The 12,567-nt window shown below is 55.3% G+C and overlaps 1 protein-coding gene across 6 annotated transcripts in view; it reads left to right on the top strand.

Moving 5' to 3' along the window:
- The window catches only part of ZNF516 (zinc finger protein 516), a 69,717-nt gene that overhangs the window by 44,825 nt on the left and 12,325 nt on the right, over positions 1-12,567 (top strand). For 3 of the 6 annotated variants that reach the window (XM_081149006.1, XM_081149008.1, XM_081149007.1), the window contains exon 3: positions 10,881-12,305. In XM_081149006.1, coding sequence (XP_081005132.1) covers positions 10,881-12,305 — 1,425 coding nt within the window. The remainder of the gene's footprint in view (positions 1-10,880; positions 12,306-12,567) is intronic. The other 3 variants (XM_081149009.1, XM_081149011.1, XM_081149010.1) reach the window with 2 other exon arrangements.

Here is a 12,567-nt window from a genome sequence, read left to right as displayed (position 1 = left end):
CTGGGCACCATTTTTTCAAACACGACATTTGGGGCAGAGACGTGGAGGTTGAAAACACGGCACAAACCCTTAAAACCTCGACAGATGGAGAAGATCAGCTATATCCTCCCAAGTGCAGCTAAATGTGTCACCCAAAGGTGACTTACAGTCCCTGAGTGTTGGGGTGAGGGAAGCAGCCCTGGGGCCCTGACTCGGGAATTTTGGAGACTGAACAGGCTGTCTCTGGACAGGTTGTGCTGGGCCGGGAGGAAGAGTCTGCAGTTTCCACGGTGACGGCCCACACAGCACCCAGAATCGGATTCCTGAGATTGTTCAGGAGCCCCAGCGGCCGAAAGGCATGTGCTTGAAGTTAGTTAGGAAGAGAGAGCCACCCAGGCAGCTCTGCCTGTCCATCCCGGGGCAGAATTTCATGATAGTTTTCTTTCTTTTTTTTTTTTTTTTAAATATATCTTTATTGATTTCAGAGAGAGGAAGGGAGAGGGAGAGAGAGATAGAAACATCAATGATGAGAGAGTCATTGATCAGCTGCCTCGAGCCCGCAACCCGGGCATGTGCCTTGACCGGGAATCGAACCCCGATCGCCTGGATCCTAGGTCGACGCTCAACCGCTGAGCCACGCCCAGCCGGGCTCATATTTTTCTTAAGTGAACTTTCTTTTTCTTTGAATTTAAGATCTGGTATTTGGGGGCATTGCTGTAGATGTTTGTAGAAGTTCCCGGAGCTGTGTCACACCTGTGAGCCAGCTGGGCGTGTCCACAGTGGAGATGAGGACTTGGTCTTGGCCTCCCTGCCGTCTGTCCCGAGGCCAGAGACAGAGTCCCAGACGGAGGCCCCTGGACCCAGGGGCACCAGGAAGGGTCACCTGAACTGCCACTGTCATCCTAGTCCCTTTGCCTTGTCCCAGGGTGAACTTGTCACTCTCTGCTCCTTTGTTTGAAGTAATTCATTCAAATATTTGTTTTAGGCGAGAACAAGTTAGAGTTGCCAGATTTAGTAAATAAAAATACAGAACACCTGTTAACTACGCATGTCAGGTAAGCAGTGAATCCTGTTTCTTCTTAGTATAAGTATGTCCCATGTAATATTTGAGACATACTTATGTCCCAGAATCACCTGTCGCGTATCTGGAACTCGGGTCACTCGGCCGCCTTTTCTCTGGGGCGTGTCTCCGCTGGCTCCCTCACTGCGAGCGTCACAGGACAGCTGGCTGAGGAGGAAGGGGGGGACTTTGGAGTTCGCTCTCTTTCTAGTTTTATTTGCTAAAACTTGGAGCCCAGGTAAAGGCCCTGTTGAGCATCAGTGCTACGGAAAAAAAGGTTCAGGAGAGTAAAACAGTATCTTTAGTCTGTTTGCTCAGCTAGAAAGTAGCTCAGCGTTTCTGACACAGTGTATACAGTGTATCAGTGAGATCCGAGTGCTGCGCAGACCGAGACCTTGACCCGGAGGCTTCCCTTCCGTCTCGGAACACAGGTCCTGGAGATGATGCTGTGGGACGGCCTCTGGGCACAGACGGCAGTCACCGGAGGGGAAAGCTCTTTAAAAAAGGTTTTCAGAAGTTTTAATGAGTAACTTAAACTTTGTAAGTGGATGTAGTCATTGTGTCAGTTTTTTAAAAAATTTTAAATTGATTTTTAGAGAGGAAGGGTGGGGAGAGAAAAACTGATGTGAGAGCAAAACATCGATTGGCTGCCTCCTGTATGCGCCCTGCTGGGGATGGAGCCCACAGCCTGGGCGTGTGCCCCGACCAGTGACCTAATCTAATCAGCAGCCTCTCCGAGTACAGGGCAGTGCCCAGCCCGCGGAGCCACACCAGCCAGGGCCTGTTGTATCGGTTCTGATGCTTGAAATGGCTACATGCGATCATTTCAACTGATTTTATTTTTTAAATTTTTAAATTTTACTTTCCAACTACAGTTGACATTCAATACTATTTTATACTAGTTTTGGAATATTCCCAGGGACGTAAAGTTCAGCATAGGGAATATAATATCGTAACAACTGTGTGTGGTGTCGGGTGGGTACTTGAGTTACCGGGGGGGGTGATGTTGGCAAGTTTGGGTCTTGTTTGGAGTTTTGCAGGTGCTGTTTCTGAGTGGAGGCTCCCTATCTTGGTGCCGCTCCGTGGTGGATGCCAGTGGCCCTGGTGTAGCGTAGGGGACGCAGCTTCTCCCTGATGTTTGGGACATTGGCAGACACCCCCCCCCCGAGTCTGGTAAGAGTTAGGGTGCAAATAAGACTCCAATCCCAACCACTGAAACTGTCACATGCGTGGACCTTGCTCCTTAATCCAGAGTCAAAAAAGTCCCAGGAATCGCACTTGACGCACAGGCTGCCCAGATGCAGAGAAATATCTCAGGGGCGCATGATCGACCTGTGGCCGAGGTTTTCACAGATAGTAGCAAATAACCGGTCTAGGACTCGCTCCCCTGCCCCAAAGCGGTCAAGGAAACCAGTGGCCACATTTATTCTTGTTCTCGATTGGTTTTGCCTGCGGATGGCCTGCCTTTCCTTAGTTTTGGCTTAAAAAACTGCTAAGCGAATATGTGTGAAAAAAAGTCCATGGCAAATCCCCGTTCTCTCGGGCATCTGTGTCCTGTGTGTGAACCGCTGGAGAATTACCGGTTTCTTAGTCATGGATTCCACCTCGCAGACGGACCAGCCCCCCCAAAACGGGGCTCCTCCCGTTCCTCCAACCTGACAGCATGCAGACCTCAAGTTCGTTCGAGGGGGTTGGTCTGTGATTGAGCTGAAGGTTCTGGAAGCCGGTGCTCCTCGGAGATGTCTCGGTGAGTCAGTTGCCGGTGTCGGCTTCACCTGCGAGCGGCGGGGAGGCCGCTCCGCCCCCGCCCAGGTAGGTCTCGGGGCGCCTCGTGGCCCCAGCGGCGTTTCGGGCCGGCGGCTGTCGGTCCCGGGGGGAGCGTCGGTGGAAACGCGCCCCGCGGGCTCTAAAGTGACGGCCGTTCTCCTGCAGCCGAGCCCGTCCTGGAGGCTTCCGGGGGGACGGGGAGGGTGATTACATCAAAGTGCAGTTATTGCTAGAGGACTGTTTCTGCCTTAATTCTTCTGTCACGTGCAGGGCTAAGCCAAGAAATAGTCTTTATACTTTTTTTTTTTGGTATCTTAGGGCCCGTGTATTTCGGGCAGTGATCTGGGCGACTTACTGTCGTAAACAGTGTTGTCCCCAGTGATACAGTACCTTGGAGACTCCACAAACACGGGGAAAGAGAAATTAAAAACAAGACTATTGACACACTTATTTCACCAACAACCTGCTTATCCTTTGACTTTGAAAGTTCACAGCGGCGCTTGGCTGAGGAACCCCTGCCAGCCGACGCCGCGCTAAACGGATTCGCGTTTCTCTTCTTTGCCTGTGTAAATACCGTTCTTCATAGGTTGGGACGATGAACGTAAGTGTCAGGAATTCCTAAATCTACGCAGAACCTCACGCAGCAGTAATTCCATAAAAGGAACTGTGTGTGTTTCTGTTTTTAGGAATAATAAAATCTCCAGTGAGGTATTTTCTCTAATTGAAAGCCGCCAAGTTAATATAATTAATTACAGCAAAAAAGGGTGGGGGGGAAATCCTTTCCGGTTTTATTACTTCTTGGCTTTAAGTAGCAAGGATTTACCAGCTGTAAATTCCCAGACAGTATTTTATGGAGGATTACTCAGTGCAATAGGTGCAAGTAGTAAAAAAGTTGTCCTTGGATCTTGCCCCGATTTGCATATTTTAACAAAGCATCTGTTCCCGAAATTGGTGCTCTTCTTGCAAATGCCCTTGATGGAGATGGAAGGTCGTGCAGTTTTCAGATTCTGAAAGTGTCTCCAGGTTCCAGAGTCGACCTTCGGGATTTGCCTTCCAGTCGTCCTGGGTTAAGAGAAGGCTGAGCGCCGGGCGGCAGGGAGAGGGAAGCCGTGGAGCTGGGCTCCCGTCTCTGCCGGGCGGGGACCAGAGCCTGCCTTTGAAGTCGGGGACCTGGGACCGGATGAACCATCCGTGGTTGTTACAAGTGGACGCCTCGGGGTTCAAAGCAGCTCCCAAGAAGGCTGCCAGGTCTTGTCCCAGAGTCCTGGCAGCCGTCGAATGGCCGCAGCCGAGGGGCGTCCTGGAAACCTGTTTATGTCTCAGTATCCAGGCGGCTGGGCCCGTGTTCTCCAGGTTGTGTATGAAGGTCTCTTGGGCTATGTCAGCCAAGCATGGGAACAGCTCAGTGCCCCTGCCTTCCCTCCTGGTTTGATACTAACAGCTGTAACTGGGGATGACCCCCCCCCTTTAATTTGGAGGAGAGGGTGGAAAGTGAGGGAGTGTAAGTTCTTTTACCTGGAATCAGCCGGGAGAGAGGCCGTGTTTGAGGAGGGAACCGTGTGCACACACAGCCAGTGCCCGGGACTCGGAGTCTTTCTTCATGTGAGACCTGCAGCCTCGGTCTCGGGGGGCCCAGGTGAGCGGCGGTGCTTGGGGGTGCTTGGGAAGGCGGCCTCCCGGGCGCTGCGGGCACAGCCCAGGTGCCCCGCGTTGTAGGGCCTGCTGGTGTCTGCTCCTGGAACCCGCAGTGTCCTGATCTGGCCTCTGGGCTCCTGTCAAGTTTTAGGATTTGGAACTGGATCAAAGACCTGGTTGAAAGCCCAAAGCAGTAGGTTTGGATAACTTAGGGATCCTGTCTTGGGGTCATTAATGTAAATAAACTCACAACTTTTGACGTTGGGGAAAGCACGTGTCTCCCCCCCCCCCCCCCCCCCCCCCCCCCCGTCGGCTGTGCCCGAGGACACATCGCTACATGGAGGTGGATTTGGGGAGTGTCACCAGCTTCGCCTAAAAGAGCGGCCTGCGTGTGACAGTTCTCAGTGTGACACAGACCTTCCTGTGGGTCGGGCTCCCCCAGGGGCACCGAGTGCCTGTCGGCTCTGCAGCCTTTATTACTTGATAAAGTGTGTGCCGCACAGCGGTTTCCTTCCTAAGGTAAAGTCGCTCTTTCCGAGTCTTCCCCTCCCCTGAGCCTTAGCGAGTCCACGGCTGGGCTGGAATCGACCTTTATTCGGATGTGTGGGTTTTGCAGGCCCCGCTGCTGGCCGGCTGGCTGAGTGAGCCGGGAGGTTCCCGCGAGCGAAGGCGGCGCTGCCAGGGTCGGACTCGGCGCAGAGGGAGTTAATGGTGGTTGGAGCTGCGGCGACTAAAGCGGCTCCCCTTTGGGGAGAACTTTCAGGGAAGCCCTTTGGGAAGGGCTCAGCCCTCGCCCCGTGTGGAGCGGAGTGTGGGGCCTGAGTGGAGGCAGGCGCCCTGAAATGAACTCTGTCCTCGGGACGGGCTCGCCCCCCCCCTCTGTGGGGTGAGGGAGACGCGTAGTCTCCCACAGTGAGTGCCACAGGAGCCTCTCCCCGGGCGCAGGGGCCTGGCAGACTCTTCCTTCCACGGCGGTGGGGTCCCGAGCCTGGGTCCCGGCCTCCGCTTCAGAAACCACGGGACCCAGAGCTGGGGACCTGCCCCACGGATGTGACAGGTGGGCAGATGGGACCCTGCTTCCCCCTTACCTTGGCCGACTCCAGGGGTAGTTCCTTGGCGATGAAACCTACTGGCTGCTGTCTAGGGTGATGGTGCAGAGAAGGGTCTGGGTGGTGGGAGTGGATGTGTAGTGGACGTAGCTAGGTGCCCACGCTGGAGCCGGGCCGGTGTTGCTGCCTCAGAGCTAAGTGACCGGCACGGGGACACGTGGGCTCACATAGCTGCGTCTCATCACTCGTGCCTTTGAAATTCCCCATCAGCTTTGCTGCGTGAGGGCCTCGGTCCTCGCCCTGGTGCCCAGGGCACCAGTGAGCAGACCTGTGTGGTTCCTGCCCGGGGCTGGGCTCCGTGTGGGCTCCAGGACACAGGGGGAGCTCGCGGGGTGTGGCCAAGAGGAGCCGCCCGCCGCGTGCAGGGAGCTGCTGGTCCCATCTGCATCCTCGGCGGCCGAGCTGTGGTTTTGAAGACACGTTATTGTGTGTGACTAATATAATTTTCCCAGATTCTAAAAATATAACTGTTTCATTTTTTGTAGCTACCAGTGTAGATTTGGGGTGTGTTATATAGTCGTAAAGTCGATAGGAATCTGTGAGTGCAGGAAAAGATGGGGCCCTTGTGTTTCTGTGGCCCGGCTCCTGCTGGCTCCTGAGATTTGTCACTTGTAAGTTTCTAAGGGCATGAACGGATGCCCCCAGCTTTTAAAAATAGCTTTAACGTAAACACAACATGCACACACTTTCTCCTTCTAGAGAACAGTGTATTCCTTTGGTTGACATTCTGGACTTTGTAATTGTCCGGCTGTGGGAAAGTGAGCCACGTTCTCAGGACTCGGGGTCATGTGTGTAATTTTCTGGCTGGACAGTACTGACCCCCGAGGTCCTCCCGGCCCATCCTTGCAGCTCTCTTGTGGGAAATGGTATGTGTGTGCATGACTGTGTGTGCATTGCATGTGTGCACATGTGACTTCTGTGTGACTGCATTGAGATGGCACATGCGGGACTGTGTGTGCATGTGTGTCTGTACATGTGAAGACAGGCACACGCAGAGTGAGTGGGCTGTGATGCTGCTGGTGTAGGCGTGGCCGGTGAGCGTGGCCGGTGAGCGTGGCCGGTGAGGTCCAGGCGGTGACGGGGTGACTCAGCAGCAGTGCGGATCACTAACGTCGTGAACAGTGTTTTCAGTGTGGTTCTGGCTCTCGGCCCTGTGGCTGCAGCTTGGCCGCCACGGCCGGCAGACCTGACACCGTTGCGAGCTGCCAGCACTGTGTGGGAAACGCGGGTCATCGCTGACGGGCGACAGAAACGCAGCAGCCTCGTCAAGGCGTCCCCTCCGTTGGAGAGAAGACACAATCTAAGATAAACTCACTAAGTGGCTGAGTTCAGGGAGCGGAGTGGTTGCAGCTTTTCCAGTCGCCTCCCGTTTTGCAATTACGCATTTTGCTCGTTGCCTTAGTGACCTCGCCGTGTGATGGGGAGGAGCCTGGTTCTCGTCCCTGAAGGCACCGTCCCCTCACCTGGGTGCCCAGGGAGAGCAGAGAGCCCACGGGGCCCTGGGAACAGGAGGTGTCCTGGGCGCGGACCACGGGGCAGGCGGAGCTGAGGTCCTGGCAGGCGCCGGGCCTGCTGCTCCGTCTCTGAGAGGCCACTTTGCTCCCGGTTACTTGATTAGCGCCCGTCTCCCCCTGTGAGGACAGCTCCCCCTGCTTTGCTCACAAATGAATCAGCAGGAGGCGTTGCCGGGACTGGAAAGGTTTTATTTAAAGAGCCAATAATTTAATTAGTGTCAACCAAGATGGCATCCTTAGCAAGTAGAAGAGGGGGCTGAGGTGTCACTTTTGCCCTTAAAATGTGTCCTCAGAGCTGCCCCCCCGGTGGCCACCATCACCTCCCATGCATGCATGCACACACGTGTATACACATGCACACACATGCTTACATGCACATACATGCGCACATGTGTGTGCCCAGGCTCTGCTCTCCTCGCTGTCTAGAAATCGCCCCTCAGTCAGGTCTCAGATGCCCGCTTCCTTCGTCGCTCCTCAGACTCACTCACGTTCTTGACTGGAGAAGGGCTGTGGGGTGTCGGCTGAGCGCGTAGTGGGTGACCTGCCGTTTCCTGGCCCCGGAGCCCTTACCTCTGCCCCAGATGGCGCCTGTCCTGAGTTATTTCGGGCTGGCCGGTGGCTGCAGGGCTGTCTCAGCCCCAGAGGGGAGGCCCAGCCCGTGGCGGGGCCGGGGACAGGCTGAGGGCGCTTCCTTTTCAGCCCGGCTAATAGGATTTGCTGGAAAACCCTGCGCGGAGCATTGCAAACCTCTAATTCATAGACTCGGGGCTCCCGCTTAGCCAAGGCCTCCTGGAAAACAATCACAGAAATCAGATTTTGCAAGTTCTCAAAATAACTAGGAGATTGAGAAACCCGCGTCTGCCCGGGGATTTCCAGAAACGCCGGGCCTCCGGGCGGCGTGTGTCCTCCAGGGGGCGGTGTGGCCTCGATGATCTTTTGTCTTGACTTCAAAAATGGCACAAGCAGAAGGTGGGCTGTAAATTAGGAGCAAAACTGAAGGTACAGTGAAGGGGCACGTTCATCTCCTCTTTAGATAAAAAGGAGAGAATCAAACTAAGGGATGGAGACTCTCGTTCACAAAACGATGCATATATGTGTGGTTTTCTGCCCTTTCTTTTCATTGAACTAAGGACATTGTGATTTCAGTCCTACGTCAGCATGGGGAGGGCTCAGGCAGCCTGCCTGAGGTTACAGAAACATTTAGTTGATGGGGTTTAGGAAGTTGCTTAAGTGATTAAGTAACATAAAGCACTTCTTTTCACTAAGTGGAACTTTTGAGATTTAACATTTATATAATAGTTTGAACTTGTCATGTTGGACAGACAGAAAATCTACATAAATTATACTCATTTATATGTTTACACCCATAAAAGGCTGTAAGATCCCTGTGCCCAACCCTCTGGTGTGGACAAGGTCACTGGCCGGACACACGGCGGCCGACCTGGCCCCGAGGCCCGCGGCCACTGCTCTGCCTGGCAGCTCCGTAACCCGCAGGTACCCGGGTGCTGAGCCGGGACTGGCCATGCCCCGATGCGTCCTCACGAGGATGATGTGTGGTCTGAAGCCGTGTTTCCAAAGAAATACGCACAAAATACGATTGTACCCATGGGTCTTAAAGCAAGTTCTTGGTGTCAGTCTTTCGCTAATAAATACCTGTTGTTCAGAAACAGAGCCGCCTCCATCCCCTTCCTGGAATCTGGGGATCTCCCCCGGAGCAGCCAGAGCGGGTTATATGTTGTGGGCAGGCGCCACCTAGCGGCAGAGGCCGAGCATGGCGCGGGCGCCGCTGCTGGGCTCAGGCCGCTGGTTCCGCACGGAGCAGAGGCCAGTTCCTGTGAAATGGCCTTTGTTCTGCAAGTCAGACACGTGCCTGACTTTAAACCTGGAGACTCTACTAGTAAATCATCTCGGTGTGTTGTGTTTTTTTTTTTTTATAGGGATCTTTCTAATTTCCATGTCAATGCACAGAATTTGGGTTTTGCATTTTTGGATGATTGATTAAGCAGCAGAAAAACTTTGAAGCCACAGGAGGCTCCGTTGTGTGTGTGGTCGTCGTCAGGATGGAGACCCACAGTGTTGCTCCTCTTAAGTCTTTCTTGGCCCCTGATCTCTGAAAACACTCCTTGCGAAGGAGAAAGGCAGTTTAAGTGAAGTGACTTCTCTGTAACACTGGGTGAGCGACTCCCGTTCCTCAGGGAGACGGGTGATCGGAGGAGGGTGGGAAACAGGCCCGTGTGCCCCCCTCCCCTGCCCTTCTCACCCTTCGCTCTCTTCTTTTCAGCAGTTGCTTGGACTGTTCTTTGTAAGGTTCGATCTCTTTTTACCTGTGTGAGACGGAAATGCTCGTTGATTAAAAGCAGGGCTTGTAAAGTTTTGTTTGATGATTTCCTTTTCTTTTTGTATTTGCGTTTTTCCCCAAATGGCCAAGTTCCAGTTTGCTGTTAGATTTTGGGGGCAAAAGAAGATGTAAGAGACACACGGTGATATTTAAAATGGACGGGAGTCCCCCCTCCAGCAAGGGCTAGATTTGAAGCAGCCCAGCAGCCTGGTGACGCTCGGGAGGAAGCAGTTAGCTGCTCGAGGCCCCTCGAACGTGGCGGGCGGACTGCTGCTCGGGAACTGAAGCCTGTGGGTGGAACTGGGTGTTTGTGTGACCTTTAAAGATGTTGATTCTCTAGTCCCTGTGAATAGGAAAGCTTTTGAAAAAATCCTTTCCCAGATTTTAAACTCTAGATTTTCTTGTGTAACGTGGTTACTTTGTTTAGTCAGAAACCCAGTATTTAATTTGTAACCTTTTTCTTGAGAAATCAAAATATGACCCCTAAGCTGCTGAGAGATGTCTGTTTCTGTTAACGTAACTGTAACTACGTTAGTTTTCCAAGTTACATTAATGTGTTAATTACTTAAAATGGAAACGTGCCTACTGTGTTTGATCATAGAGAAAAAGTAGCAGGAACAACTTAGGGAACAAAGTGTCCGTTCGTGTGTAAACATTTGGACGTTGGATGACTCGGTTTGTGATTTGGTCCTGTCGTTTTTCTTACAACTTAGACGCCGTTGCTGCTGTTACAGTTCACGTTGCTTGTGTTGCTTGTACATAGTCTTGTCTGTGTTACGTAGGCCAGAGAGCCCTGTTTCCTCGTCGCTGAGACTTTATTCTCATTACCTTTGTCTTTGGCATTGCTTGTGTTATAAGTGAGGGGGCTTTTCACACACTCTTCAAGAGAAACTTTGGTGACTGTGGGACTGAACTATCGATCCTGAGTTATGAGAAGCAGTTTTGTTTTGTTTTTTCCGTTCTCGTGGAGATCACAGCTGTCCTTTGCTGGGAGTGGAGGAGACCATGCTGTTAGTTTCGCTGTGGCGGCGGCAGTGCCTGGTCTGGGAGCACCGGGCGTCCTTGTCTGCTGGAGCCTCGGGGACCTCGAGCCCCTGACCTAGGTCCCTGGGGAGCACACTTTCCCGGGGCAGCCCTGTGTGTCACTGTGGCAGATAGCAAGTTTGCCTGGGTCCAGGCTGATTCCCTTGTCCGGGAGGGGAACTTCCAGATGCCGCCAGCGGGAGGCGTGGTGGTCAGCGTGGCCTTTGCTTCCCGGCGCAGGAAGCTTCCATCGCGTTTGTAACCGGGGCAGCCGCCTGGACGTGGCAGCCCTGGAGGGGCCCAGCTCCTCCCAGAGCTCCGTGAGCAGCTGGCCAGCCTCGGGCTCTGCCGCCAGCCCGGCGCCCTCTCCATGCCCAGCACCTGGGGTGCCGCTTCTGCCCCTTGTTCTTTTCTGATGAGAAATGGTAACTTCATGTTTTACCTTTGATCCTCAGGGGCAAAGCCACACGGCCGCTGCTTTTCCGGAGATGTGGCTTCGGCTGTGCTCTCCAACGGAGACCAGCGTCTCGGCCTCGGACGTGACCCGTCAGAGCAGGACGCCGGCGGGCCCCGCGCGGAAACCACAGCCTCCGTGTCCGCCCGCGAGGACCACAGCAGAGCCGCTTCCAGGAGACCAGAGCCGCCGCAGTTTTCTGTGGACTTGAAGATGCCAGCGTGTCACCCCAGGCAGGAGGCCCCCGGCACCAGGGACACTGTGGACTTCCCTTCGAATGCCGGTCGGACTTTTCCAGAAGGAGCAGCCCTGCAGCTCCCTCCCGAGAGCCCCGCCAGCCGCCCCAAAGAGAAGCCCTGTGATTTGCACAAGGAGCCTCCTGGGGGGAGCAAAAGGGCACTGGCCCCGGACCTGATCCCCCTGGACCTCAGCGAGCGCTCGACCCGGGACGACCCCCGCCACAAGGAGCTGGCCTCCTCGCTGCAGGCTGCGCTGGCTGTGCACCCCTGTCCCTACTGCAGCCACAAGACCTACTACCCCGAGGTGCTGTGGATGCACAAGCGGCTGTGGCACCGCGTCAGCTGCAGCTCCGTGGCCCCCCAGTGGACGCAGCCCAACGGTCACAGGAGCATCAGGAACAACTTGGTTTTCCTTGTCCGGAGTGGACGCACGGGCCCCCCACCCGCCCTTGGGGGCAAAGACTGCCAGCCTCTGCCCATCTCGAGGTTCACGCGCACCCAGGTACCCGGTGGGGTGCCGGGGCCCAAAGGAAGCTCCTCGCCCCTGGGTGGGACCACGAAGGCCACAGGCACGTCTAAGAGCAGGGAGGGCCATTCTGGGGGCCCCTGCGCGCTCTGGGCGGCTGGCTCCGAGGGGCCTCGGCAGACCAAGTCCGGCCATGGCCCTGAGCAGCATGGAGCCCTGGCCCAGCCACCCCTCCCCAGGCCCAAGCAGGAGGCCAGCCCCAGACCGGGGCCCATGGCCAGTGGTGGCTTCAGCAGAAGTGCCACCCCCACGCCCACTGTCATTGCCCGGGCGGGCTCCCAGTCCTCGGCCACCAGCAGGCTGGAGGACAAGCATGTCATCCCCCTGGCGGGGACCGGCCTGGGCCCTCCAAATAAGCACAGTGCCCCGGACCCACCGAGAGCCAGACTGAGCCCTCAGCCTCAGGGTCAGACGCAGGTGAGAGGGGACAGGGGTTCCCCGCTCCCTCCCCGAGAGCCCCCCTCCAAGGCCAGCCAGGGACCCAGAGGGAATGCAGCCCTGCAGGCCCAGCCCGCCACGCAGGCTGTCAAGCAGGAGCCGGCGTCCGAGGGCCACGAGAAGCGCCTGGACATCCTCAATATCTTTAAGACGTACATTCCAAAGGACCTGGCCAGCCTGTACCAGAGCTGGGGAGCCAGCGGCCCTGCGCCCGAGCACAGAGGTAAGCTGTGCGTCCCTCCTGCCCCCTGCAGCCCCGGCTGGCCCCGGAGTCCCGCTGGGAGCGCCGCCTGCTGACTGGGCACCTACCCTGCACCCCGGGGCTGCCCTCCCTGCACCCTCGCTGGCCCGTAATCCAGCCCTCCTCCTCCAGGCTGCGGTTGGCAAGAGCAGGCAACAGGTGGCATGGAGGACATTTCTCTTGTTATTTTAAAGTTTCGATAGAGGCTCATTGTCCCTTGTTAAGTGTTATTTTTATGTGTGCA

This window comes from Miniopterus schreibersii (genome assembly GCF_964146895.1).
Source record: "Miniopterus schreibersii genome assembly, chromosome: 10".
Taxonomy (NCBI): Eukaryota; Metazoa; Chordata; class Mammalia; order Chiroptera; family Miniopteridae; genus Miniopterus; species Miniopterus schreibersii.
The sequence above is the reverse complement of the archived record's forward strand: the minus strand, read 5'-3'. Positions and strand labels throughout refer to the sequence as shown.